The sequence below is a fragment of the Eleginops maclovinus genome, chromosome 9, assembly GCF_036324505.1.
Source record: "Eleginops maclovinus isolate JMC-PN-2008 ecotype Puerto Natales chromosome 9, JC_Emac_rtc_rv5, whole genome shotgun sequence".
Classification (NCBI taxonomy): domain Eukaryota; kingdom Metazoa; phylum Chordata; class Actinopteri; order Perciformes; family Eleginopidae; genus Eleginops; species Eleginops maclovinus.
This window is the reverse complement of record NC_086357.1, coordinates 16784685-16808666: the sequence shown is the minus strand read 5'-3', so window position 1 is coordinate 16808666 and position 23982 is coordinate 16784685. Positions and strand designations below refer to the sequence as shown.

The 23982-nt window shown below is 39.3% G+C and overlaps 1 protein-coding gene across 8 annotated transcripts; it reads left to right on the top strand.

Annotated features, from left to right (window-relative positions):
• Nucleotides 1–9: 9 nt before the first annotated feature.
• Nucleotides 10–22959, top strand: LOC134869673 (lisH domain-containing protein ARMC9). 8 transcript variants are annotated; one of them, XR_010166441.1, is made up of 26 exons: nt 10–378; nt 775–880; nt 1128–1253; nt 1510–1680; nt 1963–2118; nt 2258–2350; nt 3218–3242; nt 5239–5396; nt 5761–5859; nt 6462–6497; nt 8434–8468; nt 8790–8901; nt 9110–9202; nt 9793–9883; nt 10313–10436; nt 10835–10974; nt 11882–11958; nt 12535–12609; nt 13126–13216; nt 13548–13600; nt 14137–14235; nt 15311–15426; nt 15933–16106; nt 16638–16743; nt 18804–18997; nt 21789–22959. XR_010166441.1 is itself a non-coding variant. In XM_063891510.1 (26 exons), exons 2-26 carry the CDS (start codon nt 806–808, stop codon nt 21809–21811), a joined length of 2535 nt encoding a protein of 844 aa, XP_063747580.1. In that variant the 5' UTR covers nt 10–378; nt 775–805; the 3' UTR covers nt 21812–22959. The 8 variants fall into 8 exon arrangements, 6 of the variants coding, with proteins under 6 accessions (XP_063747580.1, XP_063747584.1, XP_063747583.1 ...); XR_010166442.1 differs by having other exon boundaries at nt 18807–18997; nt 21789–21808; XM_063891510.1 differs by having other exon boundaries at nt 15933–16102; nt 18807–18997.
• Nucleotides 22960–23982: the final 1023 nt, after the last annotated feature.

The following is a 23982-nucleotide window of genomic DNA, read 5'->3' as shown; positions in this document are numbered from 1 at the left end:
GATGGTGTATTGATTTTTAAAAATGTTTTACTGTCTATGTCTATACAAATATTATATATCATTTAAAACCCTATATCGTACCTATCTTTGTGTAGTTGCTGAAATGATTAAAACACAGTGTGCTTTACAAGTTGTTTGCTGAATAAAGCACGATTCACGACATCTGCCTCTACTTTCCAGCCTGAAAGTCCTTACTGTTTGGTTGCTAGGTGTATTAGCGTCCTATCTGTGTAGGGTTGCTAGCTAATGGCTAGTTTGCTAATAGCAGCGTAAGTGAAACCCACATGCCGTGTCGAAAATGGATTATATAAATTCCAGTTGCGGATGAGCACGCTATAACGATATAAACCTATATTTACCAAATGCATATGTAAAACGGTGAGAACGATGCCTTGTATTTTACCGTCAGATTACGTTAGCCTGTCAGCTAGTAACGTTACTAACGTTAGCTTTGCCAAACTTGCCTACAAAGGCAGAACAAATAAGATTTTCTGTTAACGATGGGGTTTTAACGCTGTGTAATTCCAGTAAATGTTAGATATCCATTTTATTTTTTAAGAATAGTAGGCTTACTATAACAATAAAGTATTTGTATCGCTTTAGCTGAATTCTGTTAAACTATAATATTGTGAAACAAAAACCATATTAGAAAGCGCTTTGATGTTATGTTGGTGCCATACAAATATGACTGTTTATAATGCAATATACTGTGCTTTTAGATCAACAGAATTAGTACAAATGTCATTTATTGAAAGCAGAACTATTTTCTCACAGTAGGTGTTTGGACGTTTTTTGGGGCACTCACATGAGTTCCAGTGAGGCAGCCAAGATGGGGGACATCTTGGCAACAGAAGCAGATCTTCTTGGGATGGTCAAGGAGGTAACACATTACCTTTTTTATTTTTTATATGTACACAGAGCAATATGTCAAACAGCATGAGCATCAGTACAAGTCAATTACAATGAAACAATATGCAATAAGCATCTAACAAACCATGCTTGACTGATATTTTAGAGAGTTTTGTCAAAACAGGAGTTATAACGTTTGAAGACGTCTAACTTAACTGCATCATGTACTGGTTGAGGTAGAGTTGTTACAACTTTGCTTGTTTTTTTGTCTTTCGTAGTACCTTAAGTTCGAGGAATTTGAAGAGACTGTTCACAGTTTTGAAAAGGACTGCAAAAACAAAGGCAAGCTCGTCTCAAAGCCTCAAGGAAGTACTCTCAGAGACTCAAAGACTCGTGTTATCCAGGTAAATCATACACTTATAAAAACCTGTTGTTCCTGCAGTTTTGTTAATAATTTGTCATAGTGGCAACAAGAGATGTGCTGGGATTTGTCCCCAGCATAAGGCTTTAAACATTTTAAAAATGTATTCAACAGTCTTGTTCATAATATCATTGTATAAATTATCATTATATCATTTCTGAAAAAATAGAAAATATTTCTTGCTGGTAGAATACATCCTATTTTTTTCAAACTAACTTCTGTTTAATTGACATTTATAGAAAGACCTCCTTGGCTGTTTTGACGACGGAGACAACAAAGTGTTCTTTGAACTGTGGACTGAGAATATTCCCTCTGAGGTTAAAGACACAGACGCTGAGGCCCAGAGCCTGGAGTTCTACCTCTACATCCACTTCACCATCTTCCCACTGAGGAGGCACCCTGGTAGACATGTATGTCATTTTTAGATGTTAAATACATTTTTTTTTTTACGGGAGCATTACTTTTTTAAAGATTAACCGCAAGCAAAACACAATTATCATTGAATATCATGATATGCTATTTTTCGAAATGTCCACTAAGCTGTGCTACAGGCTGGTTCTCAGCAGGACAAGAAACCGAGTTATCTAATTGGAAAAAAAGTGTGTATATAACAGATGTTTTAAATGATGTAATAGGCTAAACAGACATTTTGAAAAAAATCTGCTAGTTTGAAAACCTTTATCGCTTTTCAGGACCGGGCTGATTTTGAGGAGAGGATTTCCCACTTTAAGCAGTACCTGGAGACTCGTGGAGCATCATTGAGCCAGACCGCAGAGTTCCTGCCTTACTATGCTTTGCCTTTTGTTCCCAATCCCGCTGTCCATCCGTCCTTCAAAGATCTTTTCCAGGTGCTCAGCTAATTAATTAACACTATTTTTTTGATTATTGTCCACAATTTATTATATATGCAACATTCCTACCTGGTGCTACTTTCAATTTTAGAATGAGCATAACCATAGTTTTTCCATTCTACATTATTTCATTTAGGATTCCTGGTTACCACAGTTGAAGGATAAACTGGAGCAGTTTCTATCAGTGACACTGAAGTCATCCAACACCCCACGGCTGCTGAATTTATATGTATCCTTTTTTGAGACTCACTCACATGCCACATGCCATTGCTAGGAAAATCATCAGAGTACAGATAGGTGACATATTGTATATTTCTGAACATAAGATGACATTATATTCTAGTTTAAATGTTTGTGCTGTGCCTTTCTGTATAGTAAGTGACATACATTTCACCACAGCTAAATAGTTGTTTGTAAAATAACAAGTTTTATGTTTGTGCTGAACTTACATGGACATTCAATTCGATATCTACCAGTGGTATCCTACTGAATTGCAAGTAGTTCCTCTGCTGGCTGAGCTGCACATTGAATCTCAGCAAAAAGTCGACTTAAGAATTAATTAACAGTCATACTGTTGCCCAGACTTGGACTTTTTCATATCATGTAGGCAAATCCTGTCTGACTTATATTTATATATGGCTGTGTTTCAGTTTGGAAGAACAAAATCTAACACTATCTCATCCGAAGTCATTCAAGGTAGAAGGGCAAATGAAGGATAACACGAGTTGTTGCTTGAACTGGAAAACCAGTGGCTCAACTTTCCTCCCTCCACATGAAACTCAATCCTATCCCTACTGGCTGACAATCAAAGCACACAGATTAACATTTCACATGCGTAGGTGCTTCTAAGTGCACTGAATTATAGTTGTAGTTGACCCTAAATAGACACAAAACTCTCTTCTATGTTATTCTAATGTAGATGTTTTTTAACACAATGTGTCCACTTCAAACAGGATGTAAAACAGACTGTTTTTGCTATGTACAACTTACAAAAACCCCTGTGTGTCATCATTGGATAACAAAACTAATACAGTAGTATTGTTTGATTTATGTTTAATTGAATGCTAGTGTGTATTCTTTAACAAGGGTCATACAGAAGGAAGGAGGAAGGAGCACTAAGGGTAAATATCCTCAAGCTACTTTTTTGCAATGTGATAACACAAATACCAACTGCAGACTGCCTATACAACTTGTTTTATCAACACCAGTCACTCAATGATTTAATGATTAGGTGATATTTTTTTGTGATATATTTAGGAAATGAACAAAAGCTTCCCATACCTTGAAATCTTAAGGCCACAACTGCCTATTACTTAACAGTGGTGGTTGGATTGAAAAAAGGATCTGACTTCGATATAACACTATATCTAGGTCTTATCCGATACCGAATCTCCGATGCTGATAAGGCACCGGAAAAACGGCTGTCCTAAAGCCTCCAACCTGAGTTTAGAGCGTAACCTCCAAAATCTACATGCAAGACCACCGTAGTCTGCGTAGGAAGGCAACTCACAGCATAGCTTGAAACACCAGCTGCTGTTGTATCACTTATTTCAGGCACTAAAACGTTGCATGTCCGACCGCCAGGATATCAACGGAAATGTTGGGTGCAGTAGGTGTTGGTGGGCTGGTAGAACTCCAGTGCAGTCTGCTAAACCGCACCTGGAGGAGAAACCCACTGTCGGTTCGGCGTCTTGGGCGTCGTGGTTTTTTAGGGCAGCTTCGGATCCCAAAATCCCTAACCCCATTTTTGAAACTTAGTTATGCCAATTGTTATAATTTTAAATTAAAATACTAAGCATAGCAAGCCAAAATCAAAACACTGCTATCACAGCTGTGATATTATACATGACATCATTCAGCATCAATCAGAAACCATATCAATCACAGTGACCAATATGAAACTACAGTTTAAGCATAGCATGGTTTCCTGTTTCCCCATATAAAATTTGGAAATCAAATTGTCAACTACAGTCAGCCTTTACCAAGGAAGGGTGTTCTTACCTTACACTAAGACCAAGCACATACCTTCAGATACCACCAGAGAGACTAGAGATTGGGTCGAGATGTCCAAAGTAAAAACCGGTTTCATTGGTTTTCCCAAAAATAGAGGTTATTACAAAATCCAAAATTTAAAATAAAAAAATACAAAAGATCAGGGCAAAAAAGGGTAGCAAAAACCAAGAGCCTTGTCAACTTTTATAGTCTCTCCTTCCTCCCTCTCTATGATCAGGCGATTTCCCCCTTTTTTATCTTTTAACGAGGAGGTTATATACTTTCAGCTTTTACTTAAACGATCAGGAATCAAATCAAAATTAAACAAATGAAGATTATAGTATTTAGATGACATTTCTAACAAAAATGAATGAAAACAAATTCTATGATATCAGAACACATTGACTATGTCATTTCAGAATAACATTTCTTATAGCTCCATTGAAGATAACTTCATTCTTTAATGTTTTTTAACAAAACATGCCGATCAAACATTTTAACTATACATTTAACCTCAGTTTTCCCTTAGCATATACAGTAGAGGTCATAAACAGTCCACAACTCAGCTAGATAGTTCATGTCCCGCCAACATGCCTCCTTATTTCGAGTTGTTCATTCGGTTGCAACCGTCCTCAAGGTGTCAAGACCTTCATTCAGACAGATAACAGTTTCAGACAGTCTCGTTTTTCAAGTACGCGTATTCTGAGGAACACTTATTTCCCCAATACAAACTTCTGCAAATCATATATGATTAACAATGGTAGATGTCATACAGACTAGATTTAAAATGCAGTGGTAGGTATCTTTAGTGGCAGGATTTAAGGTGAGGTCTGCCACTGCCACTTCAACAGCAGATCTGTCTTCAGAATATTCCAGATAAAGATTTCCAAATGACAACTTTCTGTCATTAAACTCATCCTTACTTGTGCGTAAAACAGTCTACAGCAAATCAATCAGGCCATAAGGGATGGGAGATTTTGCCAAAGATTTATATAAAGATGATTTTTTCAATTTATAACATTTTAACCATAATTTACACAAAGATGGTCCCTTGGGATGTTGATGCTGTTCATTTGTTTTTGTTTATTTATGGCCACCTTTGTCTGTGTTTGTGTGAATGCACAGAGGCCATACAGCAGTTACAGCTCCAACTGGTTGAATCAGACAGACGCATAAATAGTTACGTACGTAAATTCAACAAGATGCAGGCCGACTACCACAACCTGATTGGAATCACTGCTGAGCTGGTCGACTCGTTGGAGGCCACTGTCAGCGGAAAAATGGTATGTCTGCTTGACTGTGGGGCGAACAGACACACACACATTCTAACACAAAGGCTCAGGGCACTAACTACATCGACTGGCACACGATAGATAGACACACATTCACACCCATGACCCAATTAGTGGTGTGCACACACAAATACTGGACAGACACCAAATGGTTGTTTGCTGTGATATATGGAAACGCTTGAATATAGAAAAACATATTTGCACACACTTAACAAATTGAATATCCGTGTTAAATATGTACACACATACACCTGACTATTAGACACGGCTATTAAACAGGGAGACCAAAATGGCAACCCTCCCTTCACCTACATACAGCATCTTAAAGCTCAAGTGGCCTGCTGTGTTTTTGCAGATCTCCCCTGAGTACCTGCAGAGTGTGTGTGTCCGCCTGTTCAGCAGCCAGATGAGGCAGAGTGTTGTGCAGAGCACTGACTTCACCAGACCTGGCACTGTGAGTGAGATTACACACACATCACCCTCCTTCTCCTTCACAGCAGAGTAACAAAAGAGAACACATCAGCGCTGAAGAAAGTGCTTTTACGTCACACAGGTTGTGGTAAAGTTGACGTTGTGTTTGAATAGGATAGGATGGTTAATCTGCATTAAAGTGTTTACACATCCTTTACATCCTGTATGTTGCTTAGCCTGTTTAAAGCCATATAATAATCCTTAAGTTAGCATCCTGGATCCTGCTGTTGCATCAATACACACAGGCTTTGAAGGCTTGATGACTCACAAAGCTCACAAAATTAACAATTGAAATGTTACCTATAATAATGGTTAAATAGATGGTTAGTTGCATGAAGCAGTTGGTTGATTACAAAAATTCATGTTAAACATCAAATAGATATTTTTAGCTTTTTATATTATTGTCGCCATGGTTTTACATCTGTTAAAGTGTGAGCACAGCTGATCACAAGACCTCAACAATCACGCTTGCTGTCAGTGGCCTTCATTGTGGAGTGAAACTCAAGTCTGTGTAATCTTTCTGTTTTAAACTGAATGACTTCTTTCTGTGTGTTTTGTGTGTGCGTGATACTTTTGTCCTCAAAGGGATATTACTCTATGAGTCCCTATGATGACGGATATGTAAGTTTCATATGTTTTCATCTTAACCTCCTTCATCGGTCAGGTCCCAAATTCTCATCCTGCTTGCGCCTCGCCTTCCCTCCTTCTCCTTGTGTCTGCCTCCTCTTCCCTCACTATAGATATACTACACTTCATGGCCTGCCTTTGTACTCTGTCTATATGCAGTGCCATTTTCCTCTGGTTCTTTTTGATTGTCCCCAGTTTAAAGGAATATTCGGCCTTGTTTTCTATAAGAATGGCCTCTTTTGTCAGAGCACTTGTTAAGCTAGACAAGAGCGTCTTTCTCAGGGCGGACCCTCATCATTAAGTAAATTTGTTCTCAAAGGTTGCAGTCATTGTTCCTCCTCTAAATCCTCTCTCAAAAGTAACCACTGTCAGTTTCAGATTACTGTCCTTACCATTTGGTACAATGTAGGTGTAGTCAGACCGGTGCTGTAGTGTAAACAACTCATCTCTCACGTTAAGTTTGTCACACAGGTTGGGTTGACTACAGCTCTTTAAAGCAAACAATCACGATGGATCATATTAAATAATAATTTAAATAATGCCAAGGGAATGGCAGGTTGAGCTTTTAACTGTTGAATTAGAAAGGGAGGGAAATGAGAATGAAATAAATTAAACCGCCACAGCCAAAATATAACGGCACTAAATGGATGCTTAATTAACATTTTGTTAGGGCTAAGTCATTAACAAGTACACTGTTCCGTCAACTCTGTAGGGAAAAAACCTGAATACGATCAGGGAGCAGAGCCATCTACTCAAAAAACTTTAACAATAGGTGGCCTTAAGCTGTCCACTCCCTAGGGTCATAGATGTGGACACTGAGTGGATGCTCTAAAGAGTAGAAATGGTATCTCTTATTTAAACTCTGCTTTGTTAGAGAATTCAGGTCATGCCTTTGCTCTGGGTAGATGATTGGCTGGAATTTGAGAATACATGTGGCCTTTAAGTTTCATAAAGGAAATACAGAAATGCCTTGTTGTAGTTTTACCTTCTGCCTCTAATAATTAAGTTAGAGACCACTATTTGTATACTGTGCATAGGTGTATGTTTATCGTGTTAGAAACTAATAGAACTGGTTAAAAACATTTGTGTATCTCTTTATCGTGCCACCTTGGGTCAAGGCAAGGGGCAGGGTCAAATGTCTCAGGGAAACCTTTCCCCTTGCCCCTCAGCATTCTTCAATGCAACTGAAGTGTTTACAAAGAAAGAATTTGGGAATGAATCCAGGTATCGGTGCTTTCCCCCCACTTCCTTATTACCTACTGCACACCAAAGCAAAAATGTGGCCAGACCACCCGATACTACAGACCACACGGATCACTCCCCTGACCTAACACTACTCCTGCTGTAGGCTTAACCACCCGGGCTTCAGATTGGATTTCAGGGGTCAAAATTCCCTTTCAATAGTTAAAACCCCCACTAATTTGATATTTTACTCTGCCTCTACAAACACCCCATGGACATATTAGTCTTTAGTTCAGTAGTGTCCCTTTTCTTTTCGCTACAACAACAGCCACAGTTCAGGTACACTGAGGTGTAACAAATGAAGGGCTGGCTGTTTCACACTAACGTGTACTCTCTGGTACTTAACAATTAATGATTAATGTTATCCTACTTGTTACTGACTGCATGGGCAATGTTGCCAAAAAGTACTGTTCTTTTATAGTTGGGGATTCAGCATGTACCTCGAGCATGATGTACGCATGTCCCAAGAAAATACTAATGACTAATTTAGACAGTAGCTAACTTTTTCTCATTGACTTGGGATGGATAACACTGAGTTGGTTTGGGGGCAATCTATTCCAGATGATAAAACACATGAACAGTCGCATGGGTTATGTATTCCAAACTTTAAAATGTTTTAAGAAAAGTGGTAAATATTCAAATTCTAAGATGTGCTCTTCCTCTCCGACTTTCTTTCCCTCTTTTATAGGCCTCCTCGTTGCTTCGAGCTTCCATTGCACCACAGTAAGTATGCTGTTCTGCTATAAGTTTATAACCTTACATTCTGTTGTTGTATATTTAATTCTATTTACACATCCTGCAGTCACTTTCAACATTCCCTGTATAATTTGGCGTATTGTATTTATTTATTTATTTTTCTGACATGTTTATAGTTAACTTCATCTGTACTACTTGTAGACTGGTCTTGCAACAGAACCTGCACTATTTTATTCTAATGAATCCTACCCTGTTTAATTTAGCACTGTTTAATTTTTTGTGCATATGACAATAAAAACCCTTGAATAAGTTCCATAATAAACATGTTGTCTTCGATGTTTTTTAAAGGAGACCTAAAGAGGTGCCAATGCTGCCCTCGCTAGACTATGAAAAGCTAAAGAAAGACCTGGTTGAAGGCTCAGACAGACTCAGGGCTCTGCTGCTTCAGGCGCTGCGCTGGGTGAGTATTCATAATCTTCCCCATATCATAATCACACTGTACAGAAAGGCTACTGTTCTGCCCTTAAAAGTGTAAAGTAGGGTTTTTTTAAAAAGTGTTTAAGTCTAAGCATTTAGTATTTACCATTCAGCAGTTTGTGAGCATCACTCATATTCACCTACTCCTTCGAGACGTCATTGTTGGTTCTGTTTCTCACGTTTTTTCTCAGAGACTGACTCGCTCTCTGCCTGGTGAACAAAGAGACACCGTGCTTCAGGCCTTCATCAGTAACGATCTGCTGGAGCGCTACAGGCAAACACAGGTAGGATGATAAAAGAAAACGTTTTGATATATTTGTAATGTGATGAGTGTTGACACAAAGCAGTTACTATGGCAGACTTCTCTCCTGATAAAACTGAACTGAAATGACCGTGAATTCGTTTTCCCCTACCTTCCAGTGCAACCAGAACCAAAGTATAAGATAACTTCTTGTCCACTGGCCTCCGAGTGTAATTAATCCCCAGACTCTAATCTAAGGCAGGCGGTGAATTGGCATCTATGCTGGCTACACACATTTGTTTCTGTCCTGGTTTGACTTACAGAAGGTTGGAGCCGGTGAAGAGCATAGACTGTAACTGGACCAAACTGGACTTAGCATTTCACATTGATTGTCTACAGATATCAGACGTAAGAACTGAAATAGACAATAATTGATACATCGGTAAAAATTTTAAAAAAGGTCTGTTCGGTTCCTATCAATATTTTTAATGAGGTAAAATTTCTCAAATTCCCAATAATTTTGAATACTTTAGCCACATTTTTTGGGCCTGCTTATAAGTTAACATGTACTGATGCCCTGAAAGTACGAGATATAATTCTAAACTGCCCTACATCTTGTGGGTTTTTTTACAGAAAACTGTGCTTCATTTAATGAGATCGAGGAACGAGATTGTCCGCCAATACATGGCTCGTCTCATCAATGCATTCGCTTCCCTTGCCGAGGGTAAGTGCTTAAGCATTATTATTTCTTTTGAACATGAGTCATTGCCTGACTGGATGCATTTGAAGAGACAGATTCAAGGAAGACCTCAATAGCTTTTACCAGAACTTTCCATTCAGGTCCGCTAATGATCCTCTGCATTATTTGTATTGAAGATCAATAAGCAAACATTGATAACAAGAAAAAAGTTTTAATGGAAAGTTAGGTCAGAAGGACTCTGACTTTGGGAGTGGCTTTTTGTGCTTTTTGTACCCCTCACTGGTGAGTCTAGTCAGCCTTGCTTTGTAGAGGAGATCATTCTGTTGTATACTGTTGCACTGTATTGTGAAATGTATTAGCTTTCACTGTTGAAGCCACTGCTTGTAACTTAGATTAAACTGGTGTCCAGTGAGGCCTTTAAAGAAATGTTTTTCTTGCATTTTGATCTTATAGGTCGGGTTTACCTCTCCCAAATCCCCATTCTGCTCAAACTTCTAACAGAGGCACTCAGGATGGAGGAAAAAGACTCTGTTACAAGAGAGAACGTGCTAGTGGCTCTGCAGAAGCTCAGCCTCAGGTGAAACTCTACTCTCTCAAACTATTTAAGAAGGAATGGTGTGTTTATAAACCAAATGAAATGCCAGTTTGTCAAGTGAATTATCAATCATCACCTAATTGTCTTATTATTTTTACTTATAGATGGGCTTTAAAGATGTGTCATATAAAGTAAATGTCAGAAAAACCTTACAGTGTTACCCTGAAGAAGCAACAGATTATTCAATTCAAATAGTTAAATCTTCTCTTTGATTTTAATTCAAAGTAAATTCATGCTTGCTGCTTCGCTTTAAATGTGATGAAACATCAGGGATGAATTGGGAAGTTCCTGGATATCAACCAGAATTCCTTTCCTGCTCAGCAACACAAATATATCTTGCAGTTGCATTACATCTATCATTTTTTATTATGTCTTGGTAGGAGGAGCCAGCAGACGGCCATGATAGCAGACGATCTGATTGGCTGGCTGGTGGATGAGCTGCAGGACTCTGACTGCCTGAGTGACTACACCCTGGAGTACTCGGCTGCTCTGCTCATGAACCTGTGTCTGCGAACAAAAGGTAAAGACGAGGCACAGGTACATAAATAACAGACCCACAGGTGCCCCAACCTTTTGAGATTTGGCTGGGAATATTCCTCGCAAGACACTCTGCTTATAGAGTAACTGATGAAACAAATACTCAGTTATCAGCAACGCAATGGGAGTTTAATTATAAATCCCCATTTAAGCTAAAATCCAACATTCCTCTTTTTATATACTCTTTGCCATACCACCATTTATATCTTGCTGGTCCTGTTTTACTAAATAATGGGTTCTTGAATGGAATCCAAGAAACATATGGAGGAAATGTAATTAATGCTTCCTGATGTCAGTGTTAATACATGACTTTGAAAGCAATACAGACTCTGTCTAAAAACGGATATATCTTTTTTTTCATTTAACACAACATTTGAGCTTTTACAGCTTCTTCTGAACACACTCATTTTAACGTATTTCCTGTATAGTGTATCTGTGTTCATGTTACTCCCTTTTAATACACATATATTATATATTGACTGTCAACAAATATACGCTCCCTCTTTCTCACTACTTCCTTCAGTTTTATCTCAGTTGCTTTTTTTTTGCCAAAGTAAACCACTGCACTGCACTGGTATATCAGCTGTTTTATTATCTGACAAACAGAAGGATAAAACAGTAAAAGGCCTATCCTAAATCAACAATGGAGTCAAATTGTAGGATAAAATACTTTTGGGCTATTAGATTGATTGTGTGTGTGTGTGTGTGTGTGTGTGTGTGTGTGTGTGTGTGTGTGTGTGTGTGTGTGTGTGTGTGTGTGTGTGTGTGTGTGTGTGTGTGTGTGTGTGTGTGTGTGTGTGTGTGTGTGTGTGTGTGTGTGTGTGTGTGTGTGTGTGTGTGTGTGTGTGTGTGTGTGTGTGTGTGTGTGTTGGCTCTCTGTCTTTGTACAGGAAAAAGGAAATGTGCAGAGAACGCCAAGCATGTGCTCAAGGTTCTAACTGACCTCCTTGGACATGAGAACCATGAGGTGATACACATCCGTCAACACTGGCACACAGATGTAGCATGGCCAATGTTGGTTAGGCTCACACACACATTCACAGTGGTAAAACAACATGGATGTTTCATACATTCAAACATGTTGGCGACATATTTCAGCGCTTGACTAAAACTGAAATCAAAACCACTCAGAGGACTACACACAGCACTAACTCAGTTTCATTACCAGTTCATGTGTTGCAATTTCAATAGCTCTGTAATCCAAAACACACATCCAGGTTTGCCTTAAAACTACATTTACGATGCCTCCCTGACTATTTGGCGGTCTTGATGAAACTATCCATGACTTTAATTATGTGTATAAAAGATAAGCATCACAAGCTTTTTTCAGTTTTATGAAAGACTGTCAGCAACTCATTTAGTATTGTCACATATTATGATACACTTTTATATCTATATTGTATTTGGATCCACTGCATAAGCTTGTTTCGTATTTGTATCTGTGTTCCCTTTCTGGTGCATGTTTCAAAAAGTTTTTACGGTTTGGCCTGAGATTATAAAATAAAGTCTGTGTGCACATGTATGTGTCATTTTTCTCCTCTAGATTCGACCGTATGTGAATGGAGCCCTGTACAGTATCCTGTGTATTCCCTCTGTGAGACAGGAAGCCAAAGAGATGGTGAGATAGCACATGTCTTCACCTGCCCCGAGGAAACAGACGCAGGTTGTATTTTTGCTCTGCATTTGTCTCTTTATGTCAGCACACAGCCAGTGCTTGGACAGGAAACAACAGGTGTTCACTGTCATATGACTCACTCACTGTACAATGATACTGGGGAGTGGATGGGTTGTATTTGTGTCTCAAACACAGGTTGAAAATGTTTCTTGCAATGACATTTAGAGTTGCAGGAAAGTATGTTTGGCTCTGGTTCCATCCTGGTTAGCACATTTAATATTTAAGCAAATGCCTTAAACATCAATGAGCATAAGTAACACAATTACAATATGTTATATTCAACTTCAGCACTTTTGACGCCCAGCCAGTTGTTGTTATCACACTGTATACGGTTAGTAAATACGCAAGTAACAGATTTTGATTCTAATGCGTGCTAAAAAAAATAGCCCTTGTGTTTCTTTTTCAGATAAAAAGTGATATGCTTACACCAGTGTGACTTGTGTTTCCTCCCCTGTGTAGAGTGTGGAGGAGATCCTCCGCTGCTACAGCAAAGAGGAGAACCCAGACCTCAACAGACAGATCAAGTTCATCATTAAACAGTTGAACTCAGGTGTGAATATACAGCTATATATTTAAGAATAAAATACTTTAACAGCTTAAAGTGACATTGTGCTAATTTATGATAATGTGTGTAACTAGGAATTGTTATTCACTGGTAGTCCCAAAAATGTAATGTTGGCTAAATAGCAGGAAATTGCGTGTGTTTTAAAAAAAAACTTTAGTGTTTAAAGAAAAGCAAGTATCTATTTTTTGAAATAGTTGATAAATTGCTCAAATCAAATTCTCTAGTTTATATATTTTATCATTGAGTCTATAAATGCCTTGATAGGCAAATTTTCTGATTATGTTCGATCCTGGTATTTTGGCTTTGTTCCCCTCAGCTGATGATGAGGGGCCAGAATCTGACGATGAAGAAGAAGAGGATGACAACGATGTAAGTGCTCCTCCAGGCCCATGAGACATACCCAACTCCAAATGATTTCCCAACCATATAACTAAATGAATACATTAACAAAAACAGATAAACAATATCTAAAAAATGGGGGTAAGAGGAAGCGCGACCAGAAACGAACACCTCATTTTTGACAGCTTTCCCACACTGGTAGATGGCAATGACATGACATAGATATTGGATGTCATGTGTGTTTAGTAGGGGCGGGGGTGTGATGATCTTGGGAGATTGGATTATGTGGCAAAGTGGGTTATCAAGAGAAGGCATGTGGTCGTAAGTGGCGCCCATATTCTATTGCCTCTCAGATGTGGTGTTTCTGTTGCTGCTATCTATTTACCATGGCTATAAGGTTAAACTGATATACTGTATGTTGCCCACTTGTGTAAGTGAGTAGGACACATTTAGACAACACTGGTCTCTTGTTGGTGCCATGTGACTTGGTGCCAAGCACTGTATTCGTTTTCAACCTAGTTTGTAGACTTACATAAATGTTGCCTGCTACTTTTGTTTTGTGACAGGAAGATTTAATGGAGACAGAACTTGAAGTAGAGGAAGTTCTCCAGCCACAGCCAAGGGAACTGTCTGGAGAGAGTCTGCTCACCACTGAGTACCTTGGAGTAAGAGCCACACACACACACACACACACACACACACACACACACACACACACACACACACACACACACACACATACACACGCACACGCGCACTCACTACACTCCTCACCATCCACAAGTTAAATAAACATGTTGTTAGATGAGCAAACACCTAAACTACTCACAATTACTCTGCTAATGTCTTAATTAATTCGATAAGCCATCTGAAGGTAATTAATTAGGCTTGGAGCTTCCAGCTAGTGCAGGAGCTTAAGGTAACAATACGATAAGGGGAGCTGGTAGTGTTAACCGCATTGTGTTCACGCAGTAAACACTGAAGAAGGAGGCAAGCAAATCCTGATATTTAAGGAGGCTGTCTTAAAAATAAGTGTCTAAAAACCTAATAACTACAAACACAGACAGCATCTCCCCTGAAATAGCTTTGAGGTTAGTGTCATCATCATGTTTATTTGCCCTGAATAAGTAACTGACCCCTCATACGTGCTCTAGATGCCAATCAGAGAAGGTGTAAACTTGCTTTTATACATTCATCTCCATGACTCAGAATGTCCCTGTCTCCTACCAGTTTTGCCTAGTTACAGTAAGTTACTACATTTTAAAAGAGGTTGGTGTGGTTCTCTGGACAACCCCTTAAAACTGGTAGACAGCATGTGATGTAATCATGTAGAGGGCATTGAGTGAAAATGGTTACCACTGTCCAAGAGGTTTCTCTATTAGGTCACTCTGTATGGACACATTCTGGTTTACGTTTCTGCATGACATCAACCCTGCCGACTGTTATCTGATATATACTGTATGGCAAGAGGGCAATATGTTGACAGATTAACAGAGATATAACAATAAATACATAATACAGCTCCGGAAAAAATTAGGAAACCACTCCAAATTTTCTGTACATGTATGGCAGCCATTCCAGTGTCTGTTGAATTTCAACACAGACAAAAATTGTCAGTAGTTTATAGAATACAATACAAAATGTAAAAAATCACATAACACAACAGAAAATGATCATGCTGAAGTGTTCTCAATTTTTTCCATGGCTGTATATTATGTGTGTGTGGATGTGTGTGTGTAGATCATGACCAACATGGCAAAAGTGAAGAAGAAGTCGACCCCTCAGCCGCCAGCAAGTGTTGATGAACCGCTTCAACGGCCAGTCACCCCTAGTTCTCATCGCAACGCCAATGCAATGTAAGTGAAGTGCATACACAGAGAAGGTCGGACAGTCCTAACTGCAGTTCATTCTAAAGCAGACATGCTAATTGATGGTGTCTTTGACTGTCATGGTGACACAAAGTGAGCAGGATAAGGTTGAGTTTCTTGCTCAAGGGTACTTGAGTTGTACATCCTGGAACTGGAGCTGCTTTTCACTGAAAGGCAGACATCAGAGATAAAAATTGTGTTATTTTAGTGTAATAGATATGACAGGTATGAGGGATCGGTGCACTACACATAAGCTGGCCCCAGAGATAAGGGAGAATCAACTCACTCAAGTAACTGATAGCACTAATGGTCACGCTTATCTTTGTTTGTATAGCATGTTAAGAGTGTTGTACAACTATGTGTAGAAAAACTGTTAAGATTAAGGTAAAAAAGTGTGACATAAAGAAAACTATACTCACTGCTGATATACATTCTGATGCCTCTTCTTTGAATTATTTAAACACGTGGAATTGTATTGTTTGTGTTTTGTGCAGGGATTATCGATCAGGCAGTGAGGGGGGGGGAGGCAGCAGGGACAGGGAATCCCCCCACAACAGACAGAAAAGCGAGGAAGGAAGTCTGCCTCCTTCTCGATACAACTCCCGTCCTCCTACACGCTCGGGCAGTCGCCCCAGCACCGCTGACTCCCTGCGTCACAGTGTCGGTGAGTGAGTGTCATTTTCAAATATCATTTAGCAGTACATTTATTGGCAGTAGATTTACAAACAAAAGTTAGATATATAACAACTTTGACAATCTCAGGATTCTGTGGCTTTTCATCAGATGTTTGTGGTCAGATTAGTCATACATACAGCTTGTGCTCCCTGAAAATCAGCTGGATGTTTGTGTAACAATTTCATTTCCCTTCCACCGGCTGCACTTTAATTTTTTTGTGTGGATTTGTTTGATGTGATGCCCAGTGTCCATCAGGCAAGGACACTTCTGTGACTTCCTCACAAAGCCCAAGAAATCTCAGACTCAGCAGAATGAGCACCAAATGGCTCATGACCTATTTTGACTTTCCATGAAACTAACGTCAGCGTGGTATCAGCTTATGCTCATTGGGTCCACAGTAACCATACGTGTGTAACAGAACTGTTGCATTGGTTTAATTTAGGTTTTGAATTTGAAGTTCAAAGCCAGATACCTACTGTAGATTCTAACCCCCGCCTCTCTGTCGAACACAAAAACACACTCAGACTCGGAGTGCGGCCGGTTGTCCCAGGAGTCAGAGTTGGATGGGCCATATCAAGGGCAAGCCAGAAAAGGACATTCCCAGGAGGAAAACAATGGACACTCTGCCCGGTAAACTCACACACAACTGTAACTGCACGCATACACACAAACACACAACATTTGTATATATACTATTGTATTATGCTGCTGCAACACAAAACAGTTTGGGATTAATAAAGTGATTCTTATCTTATCTTAACATGAGGCTGTGTTGCCGCCATGCGATAGCTGTAACAGCGAGAGTTGATAATGTGATAATATTGATGAATTGAATATATTTCCATGGTATTTGTCCTTTCATATGTCATACAATAGCCCTCTGTTATCCACAGAACCTAGAGGACATCATCATAAATTGTCTTTCAGAGCCGCTCACCACCACTGCAATGACGAAGAAAGAAAAAGTCTCTATGGGTCCCCATTGCCATTTTTGTTAAAGAAGGGTGTACACTAAAATGAACAAAGAACAACAAGGCTCTGCATGAAAAGGAAAACAACCACAACAATATATGCAACACAGTATTGGCTTATGATACCTGCCGTCTGACACAACATTAACAAAATGAAACTGCAGTATTTCAATGACAAGCCTTCGACTTGTGTGCTTCATGGTCAGTTGTTTGTTTGAAACTACTATTAGACAGCCAGAGTAAAGTGGTCAACTAATATATGAGGTTCATGTTGAACTCTTAGATGTGTGTCTGCGTATTTGTGTGTCTGCGGAGAGAGCTGGCAAGAGTGTTGTTGTACACCGATGGGTGACTCAGCATTGCCAAGCTGCTCTGTGAGACTGTGACATGCGTTTAAACGAGGACTTCCCACAAAGAGACCCATTCAATCAAACCTCCCCTGCTTCTCCTCTCCTTCAAATCCCTAAGGAACTTGACTCCTGAATCCCGCCAAGAGCAATGATTCCCAGGAAACCGCTTCAGTTATCCAACCCCCCCATCACCCCATACTCCCAACACACGTACAAACACCCCTACCAAAAAGACTTAAATGGCCTCATTTCACCCCAATTCCAAGGCAAGTCTTTGATATTTAGGTGAATAGAATCTTAGCAACACAGCAATTTGGCAAATATCAAAAGAGAATATATATATATATATATATTTCTGTGTTTGTTGTTAGGTTAATGAATTCCCTTTTTTGTTTTGTTTACTGGAAAAGCTCATTCAGTATCAGTGGAAGGGCCAGGAAGGCTTTTGTGTTCCAGACATCAAAGTTACACTCTGTGGCTATTTATGCAAATGTTTTACAAATTATAAAATATACATGCAAATCTCAGTTCCCTTCTCCACAGGACAGACAGAGCTTATGGACGATGTTAAAGCCCTTAACTTCCTTTATGAACATCCAGTTATTCCAGATGATATCAGGGATGATGGATGTGAATACTGTGAGCAGAAACAAGAATGAGCTGAAATCCATCCATCTATTATTGTATGGGATTGCTCTCAGGATGTAGGTCATTTGGCTCCTACCTGATATGGACATAAGTGTGGGCCTTTGTGTGACTGAAGGCAGAAGAGTCATTTATTCAATATGATCCTGTTTCTCAGACTCACACGGGCATGACAAGAAATTATTCTTTGAATTTAGTAAACTATTGCAGCCTTTTTGCAATGCGTGCTATGCATTGGAAGCTGTAATATAGATGCAAAATATTGTGTCATTTGTATAATAGGGGATAACTTTGTGCCATGCCAGCTACTGGCTGACACAAGGGAAGTCGATGTTATCAAGTGTCAAGGGCAAGAGGGTTGTCCAAGGTTGATGTTGCACGCAGTAACGCTGTCCTATCTGTGCTATGAAACCTTCTGTGAAATGAGATGTGTTCATGGGCGTCGGGTCTCACAGCGACTGAGAAGCTCACCAGATAGAAAATGATTATTCTAACTGTAAGAAATAAGATTGGCTTGAATAAAAAGTAACTAAAGATGATCAATAAAGGAGAGGTTTCATTCATATGAATATACCGTTTAGTTACCTATATCTGTAATCACCTTTTTGTATCATAGTGTTTATTTTGATTAGTGAAACAGCTGGAGTTATTGATGTTATATATCATTATAGCTACAAAGAAAAACTCACCATTTATTTCTTCCTTTCCCTTTCCCTGTCATCAGCAGTGAGTATGTCCATGCATATACAAGCCAGCCCAAGATTCCCCGTACACCTGACCCAGCAGCCAGACAGAACAGCAGTGCTCTGCGGGCCCGAGGCCCGGCTCTGGCCCCCCAGTTTTCCCATTCAGAGCCACAGCAGAGCAGCCGGCCCGGCTCTGCCAGTTCCACACAAGAAGGGGGACAACAAAGTGGAAGTAAGCATATGCCCAGCTTTATGAACCAGCCGTGATTTGGAGTTTCAGAACCGTTTTGAAAATCAAGTCATATTTCAAGTTTATATTTATATTATTATAAAAAACAAAATCATAATTCAAGATGAGTGCCTTCATAATATGTGTATCAGTACACGTATGTGTCAGTCTTTTGTTTAGTTTGTAACAAAGTCCATAGGGATTGGCTTGGTAACCGGTAAGTCACCAGTTCAAGTCCCAGAAAGACCAAGTGCTACCGAGGTGTCCCTGAGCAAGGCACTGTTCCCTACACTGCCAGCACGAGCGCCGTACATATGGCAGCCCACTGCTCCTAACCCTAGGATTGGTCAAATGCAGAATGTTAATTTCCCCTCTGTGGGACAATTAAAGCTTATTTCTTCTCTTCTTCTAATAAGTGTGGGAAAAACATCTTTTAAAATTGCCTTCCTTTTGCCAATACTGGACTTCTTACTGATGCAAAAGAGAGGCCTTGAAATGCGGTATTACCATAATGAAAATGTATTTTATATCATGGTCTTCAATTATTTTAACAACCTTAGTCAAAATGGCAAATTAAAATCTCCTCAATTACCTGAAGCAAAAGGTAGACCTGGAACATCACAGATGTCCTGTGGTGGAGTTAGGACTTAAACTTTGCTTATCGAACTCTGTGTCTGTCAGTCTTACTCATTTTACTTACGACAAAAATAGTTTTTTTTCCCGCTCTTTACAAACAAGTTTCCTAGAACTGCTCTCACTCTCTTTTATGAAAGCAGAAGTGGTAGAACAATACATGCATCAAGGCAAAAGTGGGGTTTACTGCAAAATGACAAATCAGGCTCCAGTTTCCCAGAAGCTCACGTTTAAAGTTAGTCATTTTAGCATTTAGACATTTTCAAAGTATTTATTCATACTATTCATTCATTCACTCCCAGTTGCCTCAGCCACAGTTACCCTACATTAGACGGACCATGATTTTTCGTTGTGTTTAGCCGCTTCTTAGACGTATTTGAACATTGTGTTTTTAAAAAGCAAACATGGCCGATGGGAGCGTGTGAAAGGTATGTTGTTGTTGCCAGCTTATGACTGTTGTTTTAGAACAACTAAAAGAAGGATATTAGTTGATACTGTGAGGCCCCTTACCCATAGTCACATGCATTTCCTCGGGCACTGCACAATAGCTGCCCACTGGTCCTAGTACTAGGATGGGTTAAATGCAGAGAACCAATTTCACTGTGTGTGTTCTGCTGTGTGCATGTATGTGACAAATAAAGAGGGTTTCATCCTCCGATTCTATCTTCTATTTTCTTTTCTGTCAACTTCACGTATTAAACACAGAACCCGGAGGATGGATGGCCTGCCCAGTAGCTCTGGTGCCTTCAGTTGGGTGATAACATCTCTCCATGCTCTCATGCATCTTAACTGTATTTGATGAGCGAGTACCTCCGGCTCTTACACAGAGTGTCTTTACCATTAAGCCTGTAATACGGCCTAATGCTTTGTCCAACCCACCACATCCTCCTGTGTGTGTGTGTATAGGAGTGTTGTACTTATGAGGTCTGGCAAGTGTCAGACCTCTATCGACTATCATAAGGAAGTCACTTAAACGTAGCTCCGTTTGAAAGGCAATAAGCAGGCGCATATGACATGGCAAACCAAATAATTAGCTTTGATTCGTTCCTTCCCTTTGAGCTAGCCTGATCTTTTTTCTTTTCTGAGCCACTATCTTTTCACTCGAATCAAATCTGTCATTTAGACGTTACTATGCCTTAAGATTGCTGCTTAGTGGAGTCTTGCAGCAGGGACACCAACCACACAGGCTTCCCTTTTGGCCAATGTTTGGTAAAACATCAGTGATGGCTGACGGAGACAATGCTTTAGCTGAGGACAGATAGAGGAGAGATTTTTTAGGCTGACCACCCACTCAGCCAACACAAACTGCCGCCCGCCATGTGGGATGGAAAAAAACAGCATTAACCCTCCGAAGTCATGTTGACAAGGCTTCACATGGTGACAGATCCCCGTTATGTTGCCGTGCAGCGGGGGAAATTGTAGGAAGTGCAGCAGTATCTCTGACCCCAAATGATAAAAATGATGACTATAAACTGATGTTCAGCAGGCAGGAATACATATTACAGATCCAAAATATACCTTTCAGAAGTAGGTACTTTGATTTTGAGTTAGATCAAAACGATCAAAGACAACATTTCTTAGTAAATGTACAGAAGTTAGGGGAAAACATTCCTGCCACAATTGAACTACTTGAAGTACCTTTGAACATTGTTTTACCATCACCTACCGTCACTTGTAATGTTAAAGTTCCCACTCACTTTTGTTATTTCCGCCGAAGGGGTTTTGAATTGTTTTTGGTTTTTCTTTCAGCAGGATTACGGTAAAACTATATTCCTAATTTTCAGGAAATGGGTGAAAAGGTTCAACAGTTGTCAAGAAAGAACCCAATATATTTGGTTTTGGTTTTGATACTAAAATATATTTATTTTTTCTCTCGTTAACATTGCGGGATAGGGCATCAGGCAATTGCGTCAATTCAATTTGTGAGCCTCACATAAAGTAATGTTTGTACGTGGTGTGTTTTTGGCACCGGAGAGCACTTTTAACATTCAATTTAATAAAGAGGGGAAAAACACATCAAACTAAAAATGTTCTGAGCAGATTCTTTTTGCATGTCCTAAACATGTCTGGAGGCCATCTTTAATTTAGTTTTGTATTGAGAAGTTAATCTCCTCTTTCCTATCCCTACACCTTTCCCTCCCTGTCCTCTCTCCTCCTTCAGGCAGCCAGTCAAAGAGGAGGTGACGAGGGAGCTGTCACCATGGAGGAGCGTTATCTGTCCGGGAACATCAGGCTTCCTGTAACATCATCCCCCCAGGTTGTGATCGAGGTCAGGGCAACAGAGATGGTCGAGGATCAGCGGCAGCAAGAGGAGGCGCTGGAACAATGTGAAGGATTGTGGCTCTCCATTTTTTTTCTCCCCCTCCCCCCTTTGTGACTTCAGCACAGACTTGTTCTGTCACATAATATAAACAATAACCAACATCCCCAGCCGTCCAACCCTGTGCACCTTGCAGCCTTAGCTGGCACTGATGTTCTTTACTCTCTCATCAAGGTAATATTTGGCACACTTAAATACCTGAAACACATCCAGGCAGGACAAAATTCATGTGTAGAGGAATGTGTGTATTCTAGCTAGTAAGTATAGCTCTGAGTTGAGGAGATTAAAGATTCAAATACTCAATCATCTTTCTGTTTTCTGACATAAGTAAATTACTTTATACTTAATATCTGTGCTTGAGTCTGAATACAAGTGTTCTTACTCAAGCACATTATGGTTTTACCTGGTTTTCACTACATGTAAGTGAGGGATTAGTGGTTAGGAAAGTATAACTTCACATGACTTGGCATGAAGATAAAATGTTTAAGAACTCTTAATTGTTAAAAAAGGGAAATGTGTGCAAAAGGAGGAATGGCAAAGGACTCTTTTTGTCTTTGAATCGATTGTACAGATATAAGTTTTCATCTTGATTTCACTACGTCCTGTATATATTGATTTTTGAATGTGGTGCAAAATATCCATCCACATGAATAAATAATCGTACTGGCTTTACTTCAAATATATCTCATATCAGAGTAGCTGCTCTTGTCTAACTTATATGTTCCAGGAAATGTTTACAAGAAAGACACAGGTCTTGATGCGAGTCGTCAGGCTGGTGCATGTTATGTATTTAGAAGTGCTTATTGAAATTAACATACGCTTCCCTCTATACACCATCTGACAAAAAGACTTGTGTCTTCAATCCAGCATTGTATATTTGCACTGTGTTTTCCAGGTGTGGTAATGTATTGTATATTTATGTAAAACGTGCATTGTTGATATAATTCATTTTGAAAGCAAGTACTTTTTAGGTGGTTTTAAATAAATGTGTGACACTTTTTTCTCTTTGAAATCATGTCTTACCGCATTGATTGCTACACTGAAACGTTACCTTCATTTCAATGTATTATGTTAACAGATTTCACACAACAGTATTAGGTTAGTTGAAAGCAATTCTATCAAGTTGAACCTAATATGTTTTATTTAAACTTAATATTATTGATTTCAGTATTAATACAGTTGGTCAACGTTTCAATTTTTTCAGTGTATGTTGATTTTTTCTAATTTTTTGAAGCACAATTCTCAAAGTTCTTTGTTACATCCTAACTGCAGCTGATCCACAAATCAGCACAAATAGAACCATAAATCACCTCCCTTTACATAATTACTGCCAGCTAGTAGTTGGCATATTGTGCCCACGCAATGTTGTGTGCTGCCCTTTGTGCTTCACTGCGCAAAGAAAAAAGTCTTTGTGTTCAACTCATCAAGATGTCCCACAGCAGGAAGATGTCTGCTCCCGTATCGTGTTGTACACTGAAAGCCATGTTACAGTCGCTAACTCACCTGACAGCTGCACACTTACAAATGTTCTGAAAACACGCTGAATTAAAGTCCCGATAATAAGCACTAGTATTTAAGTTAAACTCTAAGATCAGCTGTCGTATGACGTCTTGATACTTGCATTCCCTTTTCCTCCATCGGTGTCTTCCATTGGCTGCTCTGAGAAATGGCGAACAACGTTTAATTTGTCATTGGGCAACAGACAATGCTTTCAGATGACACAAACTTTTACAGGTGACAGGGCTATACGTACTTTATATGTATAGATGTTACATGCTTAGCGTTTTGTGAATCTTGGATTGGGAAAAATTGTAAAATCAAACTGCTGTTAATAGTTGGCAAACAGTAGCAAATGCAATGTAGTATAAGACTTGAGTGGAATAATAGGATTTAAAAAATAATAATAACTATATCTAACATTTCAGTGTATATTTATCACTGATAAAATTCTGTAAAAAGATAATGACTGTATGGGAAAGATCTTTAATCAAAGGAACCAGCCAGGAAGTTCAGTTATAGAGCTAGTGTGTCGGCG